This window comes from Periplaneta americana, chromosome 2, assembly GCF_040183065.1.
Source record: "Periplaneta americana isolate PAMFEO1 chromosome 2, P.americana_PAMFEO1_priV1, whole genome shotgun sequence".
Taxonomy (NCBI): Eukaryota; Metazoa; Arthropoda; class Insecta; order Blattodea; family Blattidae; genus Periplaneta; species Periplaneta americana.
Window position 1 is genome coordinate 183,434,357 of NC_091118.1, and position 18,642 is coordinate 183,452,998.

Here is an 18,642-nt window from a genome sequence, read left to right on the forward strand (position 1 = left end):
TAAATAGCAGTGCTGCCCTTCTTTGCTAAAGATTTAGTAACAGGTCTGTAAGTAGCAGTGCTGCCCTTCTTTGCTAAAGATTTAGTAACAGGTCTGTAAGTAGCAGTGCTGCCCTTCTTTGCTAAAGATTTAGTAACAGGTCTGTAAGTAGCAGTGCTGCCCTTCTTTGGCCAGTTCAGTCTTCTTGGCTGATGTTATACCGCCAGCATTCCATTGTAAGATGTTTAGTTGATTCTGTACCATTAAAGTAGTCCCCGCCCGGAGATCCGATTGGGGGACTATTTTACCTCCGGATAATTTTACCTTAATGGTACTCATTTCATATTAAAAATTATTACATATAATTACTGAAAACAGTGATGTACGCACATACAAAATGGCGGGGCTCTTAACTTTTCTGTTATTGAACTTGACTCTACAAGATCATACATGTTTCTAGTGCTGAGAAATGTAGACCACTTAAAATCTTCAGAGACTAGCCAGAGTGCATCACAGGTAGCGGGTCCACATTACATTCATAATGTATGATGATGGAGAATTGTTGGAATGTCACAGGAGAACCAGAGTACCTGGAGAAAACCTGTGTTGTCTGGACCAAGGGGCTTGCCTAACACAAGTTATAAATTCGGGGTTGGGATATCCTGGCCACATAGGTCCAATACGCTAGCACTCAGTCACTTTGGCAGTAGTTTAAATATAATTTTACATTAGACTTTTACACTCATTTCTTAAAAAATATATTAGACTAGTTTGTAAATTTAATAATCTGATTGGTTATGTATTGTATATTTTTAGTAGAGCCACCGATGTAGCTCAGTCGGCAGACTCGCTGGGCTGCTGATCCAGAGCTGTGTTCAGGCTTGGGTTGGATCCCCCTTTGGTCTCATCAAACGGTTTCTTCTGAGGTTTTCCCCAGCCGTGGGACTGAAGCCAGATGGTCAATGGCGAGTCCTCAGCACACTTCATTTCACCCCTTTGATTTGATTACCTGATTGGGTTTTTCCGAGGTTTTCCCCAACCAAAAGGAAAATGCCGGGTAATCTTTTGGCGAATCCTCCGACCTCACCTCATCATTGTAGAAATTACTAAATTGTAAAACTGTAAAAATGGTAAAATATTGTAAAAACTGTAATTGTAATATTGTAAAATTTTGACTCGCTCCACATCTTAAAGCTTCATTGCTCATGTAAGATCTATGGAATATAATAAATGAATGAATGAATGACCATAACCAGCAGACAGTACTAGAGGTTGCTCTGATCTCCCTAGGGGTTGCAACAACTAGGAGTCATGAGCTGAATTTCATTTATTTTTTTTTTTTTTTCACATTTGACACAATTCAATAAACACCAGGTATAACATTATTAATCATTAGTACACCAATAATGAAACAGGGAACACTAAATATCTTAAGTCACTTGAAAGGATTGAAGTGTAACTTATGAACCTAAAATAGCTGTAGTTTTCTTTCTGTCTTACTGTATTTAGTTACTGTAATCAATGATCATCAAGTACAATGCGGTATTTTGCATGTTAAGTTACACATAGACTATACAAAGTTAGGAACAATTTTAAGGTTCCTCACAGCCTAGCTAGAGTTGCTCAGCAACCTCTGGAACGCTCCTGGTTACGGCCCTGCTAATGTGCAAATTTTTGTGCGATATTCTTGCAGAATTGAATTAATACAAATAATTACATTAATTGAAATTCTTACATTCATATTAGTGCATTTAAAAATAAATACTTTAAAGAAATAATATATTAGTTTCATTTCAGTACTGCCCAATTTATACACATATGAATGAAATTATGCATATGCATTACTATTATTACAACATCGTTTGTCATGTATTTCTTTATCATTGCATTATGATTCTGTCTACCATTTTTTTGTTGTTGCTGATCCTGTGTAAAGGTAAGCGTTTACTACATCGTATCGGACGAATCGCACGGATCCAAAAAAGACTATCTTTGATGTAATTGTTATGTAACCGCGTTCACTACATCGTATCGGACGCATCGCCTATCGGCAAATCCATCCACGTTTTTCGGATGGGCAACTTTTCCGATGCGTGCAATCATGGCCTTCTTTAATAAATCAATTTTAATTGGTCAACTGTTACTATTATGTTGTGCCATGTTCAGTGTCGCGCCAAAATGGCAGACGGAAAACTTATTTCGCGTGTAGAAAATTGCGAAGAATTATATAGTTTGAGGCGTTCCCATTACAGTAATCAAGTCGTTTCTTGCAAATATATTATGTAACCAATATTTCTTTAGTTTCTTCCTCTTCAATTACGACGCATGAAGCAATTACAAATTCCTATTCGCTAACAGACATAATTAATAGACCTAACCTCAACTCCTCTGTTTTCAGTAATGTCAATATCGTATGACGTCATGTTTTAAACAGCTGATAGGAGAATCCGATGAGGTGGAGCTGTTACAGTGAACGCACTGCACTTAAAATATCTGATCCGTGCAATTCGTCTGATGAGTGCGATACGATGTAGTGAACGCTTACCTTAAGACAGTTGTCAGTTTTAAAATCATGTTTAATAGTTCACAATACTAAGTATAGCCTGAGGAAGGACAAATTAGCACCACACATACAAGTTTCTTGGTATAAATGTTGGTGTTTTTAGAGCATGAGATTGGATGATGATGATGATGATGATGATGATGATGATGATGATGTATTTTTAACGTAGAAAGATGAGTCGTATACTGTGAGCAACTGAGTAGGAAGATTTCAATTGGGACTCGAAATGGCGCGCAATTTAAAACATATGAATCATCTATTTCCGGAATTTTCCATTTAATATTTTTTAGTTTTGGTAAATTACGAACAACTGAAACAGCATAAACAAAATCTCTACTCTACTGGAGCTCTACTATACTCAAAGTTAATAGGCTTCCTCAATATAGCTGAACATACTGGGAAAATAAGAGATTAATATTAAGAAAAGTCAAGGATTTTACCTGCAGAAGGTACATATATACAACTATTAAGAAAATTAGTAAAGAAATTTCAGAAAAGCCACACAGACAGAAATAGTTATCTCACAAAAAAGGCATGCAAAATGAAACATTACATCAAGAGTAAAAAAAGGTGAAATGCCATGAAGTCATTTGAGAGGGCATGCTTTTTTTGACATCAGCACTACATTCCCACTTTTATTTCTGAGTAAGACCCAGTACTCAATTTTGATAGAAGGTTCAGTGAACCCCAAAGTCATTCTGGAATCCACCAGCGATTAAACCCAAGATCCTGCAGCCCATAGCCAGTTGCTCTACCAAGACATTAATGATTAAATAATATGTTTTGTGTCATACCGTACATGAAGTTAATGTTTCATAATGGTGATAGCCAACAGTATATGCGGTGATGGTACACATTATGTAAAGAGTATGTTTTGATTAATCAGTTTTTGATGAAACAAACGAAACAGACAATATGCTTCTTGTCTTTTTCCTCTTAGCAGATAATATAAACTCAAGAATGAATCTCTTTTAAAAATAAGTTGGATAATTTCGGAAACTGTGAATAATATATACATAACGCAAGGAATTGGGCAACAATGGTTTGACCTTGGTGTACATATTGTGACAGTGACGTGAGATTCGAACTCACGACCAGCGTCCCGCGAGAGAGAGCATATCGCGCGGGCTTCATGAAGCATGAGGGACGGCGCGCGGCAGAGAGGGGAAAGGCCCACGCGACGAGGGGAGAGTGCACGCGCAACTGCTGCATGCGGAGTAAGGGGGAATGGACCTTCCCAACCCTTCCAGAAGTGCGTCGAAGTGGAGATATCCAGATAATTCTCTACACACCTGTAGAAATTTCTCGCAACTATGATTTTGCTATAAAAGAAGAAGCGCCAGCGAACTCGAGCAGTTTTTCAGTTATTCAGTCAGTGAGTAAGCCAGAGCAAGCAAGCCAGTCAAGCAAACCGGAGTTCGACTCGAGTGTGCGTCCGCATCTGCGTCAGCATCCGAAGGCCTGAGTTCGAGTGCAGTGGACCGCAGTTGGAGGGGCCTGAGTTCGAGTGCAGTGGACCGCAGTTGGAGGGACCAGAGTTCGAGTACAGTGAACTGTCTCTGAAGGTCTGTGGTTCGAGATACTGTGAACTCGAGTGACTGAGATAGAAGAACTGTGAACTGAGAACTGATAGTTCTGATTTGTAAATAGTGCTTTGTAAATATTAGTTAAGATTAACAGTTCATTGTTGTTCGTACTAGTCCAAGTAAATTTACAGTATTTACGGTACATTAGCATGACATTTCTCATATACAGTAGAATCCCTCTTAACTGCATCAATGGGACCAGGCAAGTTCCGGATACGAGATTTTGCCGGATAATTGAGTAAGTATTTTAACAAATTACCTGTTCGTATTTTATGATACCAATCTGTTGAAACTGCAGCCATATGAAGCTTATTTCTGTCACCTGATCATAACTAAATAACATAAAACTGTGTGGATTTTCTTTATTTAAACACATCACTAATAGAGAAATGCACTAAGTTTCGGTCTGAATATTCACTGAACGATCTTTGTTTTGTTTGAAGCCCTTAGGCGAGGTTTTCGTCACACATGCCAGTGTTGTAAGAAGATATCTCCATAATAAACCAGCCTCGTCAGCATTATGTATTTGTTCTGCACTAACATTACTCTCAGACACAATTTTCTGGAACTGATTAATAAACTGATCCGTGGACACTTCATTCATTCTCCTTTGTTCAATGGACACATCTAGTTTTCGGATTCCATGTCTCTTTGAATCTGTTAAGCTACCCAGCAGAAAATCCACACTCACATTGCAGTTTCATTTGTGGTTCAATTCCTTGGCTTTTTCTTGTAGCATCAGTCCAGAAATGCAGATTCCTCATATCTTTTAAATGCGAACCATTCATATAGAACACGATCTAATTCTTCACAGTGGGATTGATGTACAGTTTTCCGATTTTCCGCAACTTTCGTAGATTCAATGTTACTTATGAATCACCGGAGTTGACTACCTTGTTTCTTTGTATCATATAAAGTTGAACTTCCAACTTTATGTTCGTCTATTAATTTCGATCTACTAACTCCTCTCTTCTTTTTCTCGAGTAATTCAAGCTTTTGCTTCCGTGTGAGATGTTCCTCTTCACCTTAGCAGTAGTACAGTAGCATGCAAATTAATCCGAACACGACATATTTTTACATTTTCTGTCATTGTTGGGCTCACAGCTGCTCATACCACTTTAATTGACATCTGTAGTACGTGTAATTCCATTGTTGAAGGTCTGTCGTTATTATTTTTTTATAATATGTGACATTTTGCCTGTCGTTTTGTACTTATAAGCATTTCAGTTGTGTTGAAGACTTAATACTGCAATCCTGTGTACATTCTGTCGTCTTCACAAATGGATACAACTCCACGAAAACGGTCTAAAATTATAACATTAGCAGGTCATTCTTCTATGACACAGAGGCAAATTGCTGCAGAATGTCACATCGGTTTGGCTACTGTTAATTCGATCATAAAACGATACAGAGAGACTGGATCCATCACACCCCAGAAAAAAGGAAACTGTGGCCGGAAAAGGAAGACTTCACCTGCAGATGATCGTATAATTGTCAGGAAAAGTAAATTAAATCCTAGACTAACTGCTGTCAACTTAACCCGCGAGTTAATGGCTACCACTGGGGCGAATATTCACGTCACAACAGTGCGGTGTAGGCTTTTGGAAGCTGGACAAAGGGCTCATAAGCCTATTATGAAGTAACTGCTAACCCCTGTTATGTGCAAAAAACGCTTAATGTGGGCAAAATTACATCAACACTGGACAGTGAATGACTGGAAGAATGTACTTTTTTCCGATGAGTCTCATTTCGAGGTCCACAGCCACCGTGTTTCTTACGTACGGAAAGGATCCGAAAAAGTAACAGCAGCTCATCTCCAACAAGCACCCAACTACCCCCCTAAAGTAATGTTTTTGGGGTTGTTTTACACATGAAGGGCCTGGAGCATTAATACCTATCAAGGGAATGATGAATTCTGACAAATATATTCACTTATTGGAAACCAGAATCGTACCCCAGCTGCAAAAATCATTTCCGGATGGCAGAGGTGTGTTCCAACAAGACCTGGCACCATGCCATACGTCTCGAAAAACTACAGAATTCTTCAATAAGAAGAATATTCAGGTACTCCCCTGGCCAGGCAACTCACCCGACATCAACCCCATTGAGAACTTGTGGTCAATTTGCAAAAGAAGAATGCAAAAATGGATTGTTCTACAAAGGAGATGATTTCTGCCCTCATTGGTGTATGGTTTTGTGATGAAGAAATGAAGAATATTTGTGGGAAATTAGTGGAATCCATGCCAAATCGTCTCAGAGCTGTTATTAGGAACAAGGGAGGCCACATAGATTACTGAGGTATGTCTTAGTTCCTTTTTTTATCCAGTTCGAGTGTTTTTGCATAAGTAATTACGTTGTTCGGATTAATTTGCACGCTACTGTATAGTCCGCGTCACTGTTTTTGGCATGTGAACTAAGTAGTGGGAACGTTAAGCACGAGTGTTTTACATTTGCCGTAGTCAGTCTGACAACTGTGTTGGCAAATGACTGATGTGACGTGTATAGAAAGTGGTACCATTCTCAGCTGCACTAGCAACATGCTCACAAACTAGGCACTATATATCTAGGATACACGCCAAAAACGCTGGCGCCAGCTATAGCCCTGATGCTATCTATCACACGAATGAAACTATTACGCACTGTAGGAAGAGAATTTCACATTTTCCTATTTAGACTCATCCAACACCCCCTCGAAACGAGCGAGTTCAAGCAGTAAATTTAAAAATATCGAAATATCGTCTCTGTGCATTGTTTACAAGATTCAAGTAGGAACTTATCAATGCTACCCGATCTATCCAAGGAATATGGGTTTTCTGTTTATGTTTTCATTTGTGAACAATGTAAAGACATAATGGGGTTTTCTGTCTGTTTTCATGGGTGAACGATGTAAAGAGTAATCGCAATATGCGACATGTGCAATCCATGAAAACCACTCACATCTTCGTCCGACTCTTCCCTTTCACACGAATGACTTTTTTTTTTTTGGCCTAGTCAAAAATGCCATTTTTTGGTATTGTCAGTTATATGGGTGCTGGATATGAGGGATTTTACTGTATGTGCACTTTTATTTATATGACTTTGCCCTTATTCATACAAATAAGACTGAATGAAGAATAAGGCATTCAAAAATATATTATTAGTCTTGTTTTTAAGACCTGAACTAAGTTCAATACTGTGGAGTAATGGTTAGCATGTCTACCCGTGAAACGAATAGGCCTGGATTCAAATACTGGTTGGGTTTCTTTCCGAGATTTTCCCTCAATCAATCGAAGCAGAATTGCTGGGTAACTTTCGGCATTCAATCTTGGACTCATTTCGTTCTCCATCATTAATTCAAATGTCACTATCTACCCTAGGTTAAGAGAGGAGTAGTAAGCACAATAGGTCTCAGGTTGCAGTGATACAAGCATTCAGGGCAAAAAAAAAAAAACCTGAACTACCATACTACGTGGTAAGAAGATACGTACTAAAGATGAAAGACTGCGACTTTCACTGCCAGTAGCTCGGTAACATTTAAAGATAATGTGGTTTTGCTATACTTCATTTTACATTATTAACTATGAAATGGAACTATCAAACTCGGTGCTCTCCAAACTACTCTCTTATGAGTGATATTACTCTCTAATTTTTATTACTATTACAAACTTATCACCTCCAGAAATACCTGAACATCACTAAAAAAATCAATCTTCTTAATGTATCCAGCTGTTTGCTGACAACATAAAGTCCACTATAGTCCACTGTAGTCTATTCAGGTGTTGTTTTTCACGAGAAATGAGGGATATTTTGATCGGTGTTCATTATAGATGCCTGTTGCTAGTAGCCAGAGGTGGGGTGTGGTCAATATATACTGCAGGGCTGTGTCTTCTGCAATTGGTACTGATGATTTTAATTTACTTCTTTTGTGGTTTATGGATGGACAGTATAGAAGAATGCGTTCCAGATCTTAATCATGATTATTTCACCACAGACAAGTAAGATTATCAGAAATGTGAAATCGGTGTAGGTACAATTGAGTGACAATGTGACCTGTTCTGGCTCTTGTTAAAAATGTTTTAACATGTCTGGGAAAGTTTTTGTACATTTCCAGGTCATTTAGTTTCTTTTGTACAGACTATAAAATTTTTCCTTTGTCAGAAGAGAGCCAATTGTTGGTCCATAGGTTTGTAAAATGAGACTTCACTGAACCAAAAGCATTGGACAGAGATATCACTTGAAGAGGTCTTGGTTGCAAATATGTTGCCTGTTTTGCAATATTATCGACTTTCTCGTTTCCAGGTATACCACAATGACTAGGTATCCATTGAAATGTTATTTCCTTTTGGAGTTCTTTTAGTTTACTTAGTTGTTTCTGAATTGGAAGAATTCTATGTGCATATAGGTTTGGTACATATTTAATTATATTAAATATAGCCCCCTTGGAGTCGGTAAGTATGCAAATAGATTTGTCAGAAATTTGAGTAACACACTGAAGAGCAGCATCAATAGCTAGCAATTCAGTGTCAAGACTGGAGGAGGATGAACATGGTAGGAAATAACTTTCTTGATATTTTGGAATATAATACCCTGTTCCTGATGTCCCATTATTAGGATTTAGAGATCCATCTGTATAAATTTGAAGGTGATCCTTATATGTACTGCAGAGTAGTTTCATGAAATCTAACTTAAGAATGTATGGAGGATCATTTTTGGAATGATTTCCTGGAATTTGTATGCTATGTTCTGGAATCACTAAAAAAAAGTACAATAAACTTCACTACCATTCTAGCATAGTACTAACAAACCTACATATCTGCATAGGCGTTAGTTGTTAAATAAGTTAGATATCTAGTGCAATTACGAGGTGTTGGTTAGGAAATACCTTGTTATTTGACTCATGCGTGGTCATTCTATTGTGTACTAATACACCAACATACATGTAGAGACATGGTGAGAGTATAGGTTACCACTTTGTCCATGAAGCCAACAAAACACCAGAAGGCATCCACTTCGTTGGTCATGAGGCAGAGTATTGGAGACAGCAGGTCGCTCATTCCCTGAACGTAACCCAAGTCGAAGTTATACATCACATACGTCATTAGTATGTCGGACAGTAGCTGCAGGTTTGGATTGTTTTCACCAGCAAAGAACGGAAGAGTTCGGTCTGTTCTATTTACATCTTTCTCTGCAAAATAAACAAAGCACATAAAGGATTTATTTTCATCTGCACAAGAGTGAAGTGATTACATTTAACTGCAACATTACAGATTGTGACTGATAATTACAAGGATGCAAATATGCCAAAATAAGAATTAATTCACAGAGCGGTTAGATACAGAATAGATCTACAGGAGGTATGCATCAGAACAGTTGAACCTCGCTTTTACATTCCACAATTAACATTTTCCCGTCATTTACGACATTGTTTCTTAGTCTCTTCAATTTCCTTATTACTTTATTGTAATATATTTTGTGCGAGATCGTGCATATTTGCTTGTTTTCCCACAGAACCAATACGCGGTAAGTGTGAAATACCACATTCAGTATTCCCAATGTAACACACATAACAATTTCCCTCTTCTTACCGCTTAAGCGCGACATTCATTTTACTGCTTTAGGCTTTTAACATATTATTTTTAGAGACGTTTAACATAGTAATAATTATAAATTGGAAACTTACCACTGCAATTTCACCTAAATTGCAATGTTAATTATTGTTTTTAAATATCTGCAAAAATTAAGTAAAGTCTACTACTCCACGAAACTTATTGCATTCCTGATACAAGTAACATTAAGGAAGCCGTGAAAAAATCAACAAGATTCCAGATGCCGATGTTATTACTGCAATATGTTATATAAATAATATTGTTAAAATATTAAAATGAAAAATAAATCATTACATAACCTTACCGTTTGTTTCAAGTTCGCATTTATAGACTGGGGGAAAAAAAAAGATAGACCTATATCACGGCCTGCTGGAGTATAGTAAACACAGAAAACATTTTATAGCAACAATGTTGAAGAAAGATATTTTGGTTTTCCGAAGTTTCCGTCATTAAACAGAAAAAAAAACATGGAGATTTCATTGCAGCTAATTAGAAATTCGTCTTTCAGGCATGTAATAAACGATCTTCGCACAAAATAATGTACAATACACGAGCAGTATGTTTGTTTTCATGTTCTCGGAAATTAAAAAAGCTCAACTACGTTTCGCTTTTTCAATCTTTTCCTCGAACATGAAAACGTTAACATACCGCTCTTGTAACGTATATTACTATTTTCTCCTATATTAGACTGTAATAATTTCAAACTTTTTGAAATTTAGTTTGTTTCTGCCAAACGGATAAAAAAAAGATGGCGTCCATGCAAAAAACTGAACATAAAATTTCGACTACTAATGTAAATTCTACTATAAACAGTAATCTTTACATGAAATGACGAGTCAAAGTCAGGATAGGAAAGGAATGTCGGAAGTGGAACTGGGAGAGGAGTATGTCAAGGATGCCCTTTATCACCTACCTTGTTCAACATCTACTTGGAAGATTTAGTATGGAACTATTTTCAGAACCTGGGAACAGTGATAGTAGCAGGAAGAAGAATAAAATGCTTAAGATTTGCTGATAATATGGCATTGTTAGCAGAAGAGGAGATTATATTAGATATGCTACTGGAGCTAAATGACAACTGTGAGCAGTATGGGGTGAAGATAAATGCAAATAAAATGAAGACCATGATTTTAGGAAGAAAAAGATCACGATTTAAATTAAGACATTTTTCACGATTTACATATTTTAATACAGATTTTTTTCACGAATGACAGTAGTTTTATTTACTAACCTTGATGTACTTTATTCACCATTTTATGGTATGTAATCAGTAAGGCCTGTTAACAAAAGTTTGAGCAAAATATTTCTTACCTTGATTAATTTATTAATATTTGAAGGATCAGAGAAAAAAAACGTTGATATCCACCTTTTGACATTTTTCAGTTGAGTAGTACAGTCTATTGTTTTTCAAAGGTAGGCCTACTACGAGTCAAGTCACTATATGCTAATAAGTAACATAGTCCTTGTAAAACAGATTTGAAGATATGCAGGGAAAGAACAGTTTAAGTCCATACGTTAAAATGTCATTTCTTCAAAACATCTTATTACGGACATCGAAGTTTCTTTCCCCTAACCCTTCATTTATTCTTCTTGAAGTTCATTTCTTAACACTTTACTTATGACTTTTAAGGAACCCGGAGGTTCATTGTCACCCTCACATAAGCCTGCCATTGGTCCCTACCCTGAGCAACATTAATCCAGTCTCTATCATCATATCCCACCTCCCTCAAATCCATTTTAATATTATCCTCCCATCTACGTCTTAGCCTACACAAAGGTCTTTTTCCCTCCTAACTAATACTCTATATGGATTTCTGGATTCGCCCATACTTGCTACATGACCTGCCCATCTGGATTTAATGTTCCTAATTATGTTGGGGGAAGAATACAATGAGTGTAACTTTCTCTTTTAATGTTTAAAGTTCTTTTTATATTTTATTAATATTTGTTTTGCTTTGGTTTTGAAGTATTTTTGTCTTTTCAGCTAATTTTATCTACAATTTCTTTGATACCCTAGGTGTGTTTGCTTATTTTATTCCATCCTTTCATGTAATCATATCGTTTGGGGGTTTCGTATCTATTAAGTGGAATGTTGTTAATCAGTTTGTAATGTTATTTTTTTTCCTAGTAGGTTATTTTACGACGCTTTATCAATATCTTCGGTTATTTAGCGTCTGAGTGAGATGAAGGTGATAATGCCGGTGAAATGAAACTGGGGTCCAGCACCGAAAGTTACCCAGCATTTGCTCATATTGGATTGAGGGAAAACCCCGGAAAAAACCTCAACCAGGTAATTTGCCCCGACCGGGAATCGAACCTGGGCCACCTGGTTTCACGGCCAGACACGCTGACCGTTACTCCACAGGTGTAGACTGTAATGTTATTAAAGGAATAGATTTTACTCCTCTAATTCATCCAATAGTGTGAATCTATACTCACCAATTAGACTCTTTCTTTCTCGGTAATCTGAAAACCTCTGTTCTTGACCTGGAGTAATGCTTCGCCACTGTAACTTCATTTGAAAATATTCTTCTACTTTTCGTTTTCGTAACTGCTGTCTTTCTGCATGTGTTGAATCCCAAGGGAAATATCCTAGGAGGTACTTCCATACCTCGTATCTGAGTTGTGGTACCACTCCCTAAATAAGACAAAAATTAGAATAAACATGATGGCATAATGTATGAAGTCAACTTCTTCTAAAAATGTATTGAGGTTAGAATTACAGTAATTCCATAAGGCCAAGGACTGACATACAGTAGCATGCAAATTAATCCGAACACGACATATTTTTACATTTTCTGTCATTGTTGGGCTCACAGCTGCTCATACCGCTTTAATTGACATCTGTAGTACGTGTTATTCCATTGTTGAAGGTCTGTCATTATTTTTTTTATAATATGTGACATTTTGCCTGTCGTTTTGTACTTATAAGCATTTCAGTTGTGTTGAAGACTTAATACTGCAATCCTGTGTACATTCTGTCGTCTTCACAAATGGATACAACTCCACGAAAACGGTCTAAAATTATAACATTAGCAGAGCATTCTTCTATGACACAGAGGCAAATTGCTGCAGAATGTCACATCAGTTTGGCTACTGTTAATTCGATCATAAAACGATACAGGGAGACTGGATCCATCACACCCCAGAAAAAAGGAAACTGTGGCCGGAAAAGGAAGACTTCACCTGCGGATGATCGTTTAATTGTCAGGAAAAGTAAATTAAATCCTAGACTAACTGCTGTAGACTTAACCTGCGAGTTAATGGCTACCACTGGGGCGAATATTCACGTCACAACAGTGCGGCGTAGGCTTTTGGAAGCTGGATGAAGGGCTCGTAGGCCTATTAAGAAGCAACTGCTAACCCCTGTTATGTGCAAAAAATGCTTAACGTGGGCAAAATTACATCAACACTGGACAGTGAATGACTGGAAGGATGTACTTTTTTCCGACGAGTCTCATTTCGAGGTCCACGGCCACTGTGTTTCTTACGTACGGAAAGGATCCGAAAAAGTAACAGCAGCTCATCTCCAACAAGCACCCAAATACTCCCCTAAAGTAATGTTTTGGGGTTGTTTTACACATGAAGGGTCTGGAGCATTAATACCTATCAAGGGAATGATGAATTCTGACAAATATATTCACTTATTGGAAACCAGAATCGTACCCCAGCTGCAAAAATCATTTCCGGATGGCAGAGGTGTGTCCCAACAAGACCTGGCACCATGCCATACGTCTCGAAAAACTACAGAATTCTTCAACAAGAAGAATATTCAGGTACTCCCCTGGCCAGGCAACTCACCCGACATCAACCCCATTGAGAACTTGTGGTCAATTTGCAAAAGAAGAATGGAAAAAATGGATTGTTCTACAAAGGAGAAGATGATTTCTGCCCTCATTGGTGTATGGTTTCGCGATGAAGAAATGAAGCTGTTATTAGGAACAAGGGAGGCCACATAGATTACTGAGGTATGTCTTAGATCCTTTTTTAATCCCGTTTGAGTGTTTTTGCATAAGTAATTACGTTGTTCGGATTAATTTGCACGCTACTGTAGGTGAGATAAGTGGCATGGGGTCAGAAAATGGAAATGTTATTGTAAGTGGTTTAAGAGTTAGGAGAGAAAGGGGTAACATCACCTACTGTAGTTTTATGAGATACAATATTATAGAGCTGGGTATTTCTATATCTTTCTTTGAAAATATGACTGACATGTGTACATTCTGAGAGGCTCGTAACTTTAGTTATGAAAAGGGGAATTGGTACATTCAATGTTGTCACAACAGTAAAGTTCAACTTGCAGTGATTTAAGACGGCGCTTATTCCGTCGGATCCCGGCCAACTAGTCACTCATAACGGGTGCACCTCAGCACATATGTGGACTTCAGTCCTATGTTCATAGACATCTATGACTTAGTGCAGAGGGCGGCCACTAGAGGGAACCCAAGAGCTGGAACTTAAACTGAGACGATTCTGTCCGATACCGGGATGGGTATCCGATGAGGCTTAGTGGATAAAGCATCAGCACGTACAGCTGAAAACCCGGGTTCAAATCCTGGTGCCGGAGAGAATTTTTCTCAGTTCCATTACTCTTTCATCGTATGATGACGCAGAATATCTGCATGGAAATATCATATGTACTTCGGTACATTAAAATATATATGATATGCGTAAATCACTTCGTGATTTAAGACGGCGCTTATTCTGTCGGATCCTGGCCAACTAGTCACTCATAACGGGTGCACCTCAGCACATGTGTGGACTTCAGTCCTATGTTCATAGACATCTATGACGTAGTGCAGAGGGCGGCCACTAGAGGGAACCCAAGAGTTGGAACTTAAACTGAGACGATTCTGTCCGACACCGGGATGGGTATCCGGTGTGGTTTAGTGGATAAAGCATCAGCACGTAGAGCTGAAAACCCGGGTTCAAATCCTGATGCCGGAGAGAATTTTTCTCAGTTCCATTACTCTTTCATCATATGATTATTCACGTCATGCTTGACGTAAATATAGGAATATACGGCCTTTGTGTACACTTTTTATAGCAGTCTACTACCTCCTCAAATAAAGTTTCAACTTTTTCAATACCAGTTTGTACTCATATTATGTGTAAAAAATCTGCTATCTTACGCCTTTGAATATGATATCCTTCACTATATCCACTTCCAACACTCGTCCATCTTCGTCTTGAAATTGTGCCCATTGATCAACAGTGAGAGGGACCCCTCGAGGAGCTGGTGGACGGGGTGGTAATACTGGTCCACTACCAATCTGTATGACAGCATATTCTTCTCCAACAACATTAGTCGCTGTCTCGTCCAGGGTAAGGCTTCTGTTTAGAAGTTCCGCAACTTCTTCTTCTCGGCGTTGCTCTACAGGTCTGTATACTAAAAACAAGAAATTAATTTAGTAGTGAGCAAAGCTATCAACATGGGAAATTTATACTGAGGGCTATTCCACTAAAGCAAAAGTTACAGTTATTAAACAAAAAACACACAGTGTCGTTTTCTATACTTGTACATGAATGAGATTAATAGAATATAGGTAGGTAATTAATTACTTAGCAAAAGATTATTTATTTATTTACAATCTTGAAAATTTTATAATTTCGAATTTAATCACATTGGAGAGTAGAAAATCATGAAACAATAATATTGTCAATTGAGGAGCTGGGTGCAATAACAGCGTTAATGTAACAAATAATTTTTGAGAAAAATTAGACAGAAAATTTAAAATTGTTAGGAACAAAATCTTTATATTTGGTAACACAATCTTATTTTAAGGGGTTGCAAAATTTCGTTAACTTTTATAGAGAAGGGCATATAAGTCCATGGCCCATTTCTTTTAGGGCTTATCTTGACATTTTTCTTAACGCCTTAGGAAAACCACGGAAATACTTTAGGCAGAATGAGTTGTCTCAATTTAAGAGACCAGTCAATTGGTTCTTTGGTGAGGTGACTATGATTCAATGGGTGGAGACTAGCCAGTTACTACTTGGTGTTTTTTTTATGAACATGTGTTAACACAGTTGCAAATTTGTAACTTGTACAAAATGAACAAAACTTCGCTATACCAATATGTGATATTTTATCTTTCTTCTCAGATGCCAAAAATGTTAAATATGACTCTGGGTTTAACAATCCATTATTAGTCCAGGGTAACAAAAATGTTAAATATGACCATGGGTTTACAATTTAGTTTTTATTATTTATTTTATTGGGTTATTTTACGATGCTGTCTCAACATCTAGGTTATTTAGCGTCTGAATGAAATGAAGGTGATAATGTCGGTGAAATGAGTCCGGGGTCCAGCACCGAAAGTTACCCAGCATTTGCTCGTATTGGGTTGAGGGAAAACCCCAGAAAAAACCTCAACCAGGTAACTTGCCTCGACCGGAATTCGAACCCGGGTCACCTGGTTTCGTGGCCAGATGCGCTGACCGTTACTCCACAGGTGTGGACAACAATTTAGTTCCATAGATCGAATGTCAGGCAGTTCCTTATTTTAGCCCATGAATCTTAATACAAAGATTCCATCATAAAATCCTATCCTATGCATATGATTTTCAACAGTGCAGTGGCCCATCAGCAAGTTCATCACAATTCCCTCATTGTCCTTGGGATCAACACATATTTAATGCTGTTCTTGGACAGTCTTCCATTCATTCCGTAAGTATCTCTAAGATCAGGAAATCAACTAAATACAATTGGGGATCTATTACAAACACAAGCATAGCATTTCTCAAACTTGTTGAAAGTAAAGTCATCTTAAAAGATTAAAAAAATTCTGTGGACTCTCATGAAATATTAAAATGTTATAACATACTTAGAATTTGTTCATGCAAGCAGTCACACAAATACTTTTCAGTTATTTTAGTAAAATAATGTTAGAAATATGAGCTTTAGACTGTGTGTCTGTACGATATTTTTAAATTATAGGCAATATATAAGTGGGGGGAAAACTAATCATGAAAAATTATTTCGTATTTAACAGTCAACAGTGAAATAATATTTTTCTTTTTAATGTATCTGCTCGAAATAAGTTTTCCAATATTTTAATATGTACTGATACTACTGTAACATCAAATGAAACATAATATTCCATAGCTGAGTAGCCCCTTAGGAAGTTCATAGCAAGATGTAAATGGAAAAAGAAGTGCTGTATCTCCAATTAAATGTGGTGTTCCTCAGGGCTCTATTCTTGGTCCATTCTTGTTTCTTATTATGATAAATGACTTGCCATACAATGTGTCGGCCAAAACTATAATGTATGCTGACGATACAACTTTTGTTATCACACATAATAATACTGTTGAGTTAGATTTTATGAAGCAAGCTGTATTTGCTGAAATAAGGAAGTGGTTTTCAATTAATGGATTTATTGTTAATGATGAAAAAACTCATGTGTTAACTCTAAGTTTGAAACAAACCCAAAATAATGTGATAAATGAATCTGTAAAGATGCTGGGTATGTATCTGGATCCTAAACTAAGGTGGAACAGACATGTCAGTTATGTATGTAAAAGAATTTCTAGAGTAATTTATCTCTTGAGAAGTCTCATGTACAAGATTCCCAAACATTATTTAAAACAAGTTTACTATGCACTATTTGAAAGTGTTATTAGATATGGATTACTTTTGTATGGAAATAGTTCGGACCTTCCAAACATTCTGTTACTGCAGAAAAAGACAGTTTGTATGTTAGCAATGTCATCACCCAGACTATCATGTAGATCTCTTTTCAAAAATGAAAAGATTATGACAGTCTACAATCTATATATTTTTGAACTTTTAATGTATGTAAACAAGAATATTACTAATTATACAAGTATAGTAAATCTGCATCGCTATGAAACCAGAAATAATGATCAATTAAACGTACCACTTGTCAGGTTGCAAAAAACACAATCAAGCTATGTAATTACTGCAATAAAAGTATATAATAAGATACCAACAAATATAATGGCACTTAATGAAACACAATTTAAACTTCAGATTAAGAGATGGCTACAAAATAATCCCTTTTATAATATGAATGAATTTTTTGAAAATGATGTAATATTTTAGTTAAATTTTATTATTTTTTTTACTCTTTTAATATTTTAAATATTGACACATTGTTATTTATATTATTACATTGACGAGGCCTCTTGTATTCTTGTACCTTCAGGCAAATAAAGAATATGAATATATGAATACTAACTGACAACAGGGACATATTTAACGTCGAAATTTTCACGGAAACACATGTTTGCAGAATCTCTGATATTGAATACATGGTGCTGGACATGTTATCTATCTGCATAAAGTGACTTTTCCTAAATTATTGAGCAGATTTTGTAGATATCCTGTATCTACAAGTCAATTTATTCTCGAATGAACATAAAATATAACAGTAATTTAGTAAACATATACTAAGATTTTATTTACCTAGGTAACATTAAAACACACACAAAATGGGTGATTTAAACTAAATCGAAACCAATGACTTTTTTTTTATTCTGCATTATTAAGAACAAAGTGACAAATGAAACAGTGCAATAGAACAAAAACTATCTGGCAAGGGAAATTAAATTATATACCAGCACATATAAAGAATTATTTATATTTTATGCTACACTTTCAGCACCTAAGCTTTTATGCACTGAGAACTATACTTACTTACTTACAAATGGCTTTTAAGGAACCCGAGGGTTCATTGCCGCCTCACATAAGCCCGCCAGCAGTCCCTATCCTGTGCAAGATTAATCCAGTCTCTATCATACCCCACCTCCCTCAAATCCATTTTAATATTATCCTCCAATCTACGTCTCGGCCTCCCTAAAGGTCTTTTTCCCCCCGGTCTCCCAACTAACACTGGGAAGTTTTCTTTTCTCAATCGTACTATCAAGGACTGGAATGCTTTACCTGCAGACTTACTAAAGGCTTTAC

The 18,642-nt window shown here is 36.9% G+C and overlaps 1 protein-coding gene across 2 annotated transcripts in view; it reads right to left on the minus strand.

Annotated features, from left to right (window-relative positions):
* Positions 1–18,642, minus strand: part of Tbc1d15-17 (TBC1 domain family member 15/17) — a 45,613-nt gene that overhangs the window by 13,924 nt on the left and 13,047 nt on the right. Inside the window, exons 6-8 of one of the 2 annotated variants that reach the window (XM_069819060.1) lie at positions 14,843–15,099; positions 12,153–12,351; positions 9,045–9,292 (exon numbers count right to left, since the gene is read on the minus strand). In XM_069819060.1, coding sequence (XP_069675161.1) covers positions 9,045–9,292; positions 12,153–12,351; positions 14,843–15,099 — 704 coding nt within the window. The remainder of the gene's footprint in view (positions 1–9,044; positions 9,293–12,152; positions 12,352–14,842; positions 15,100–18,642) is intronic. The other variant, XM_069819061.1, reaches the window with a different exon arrangement.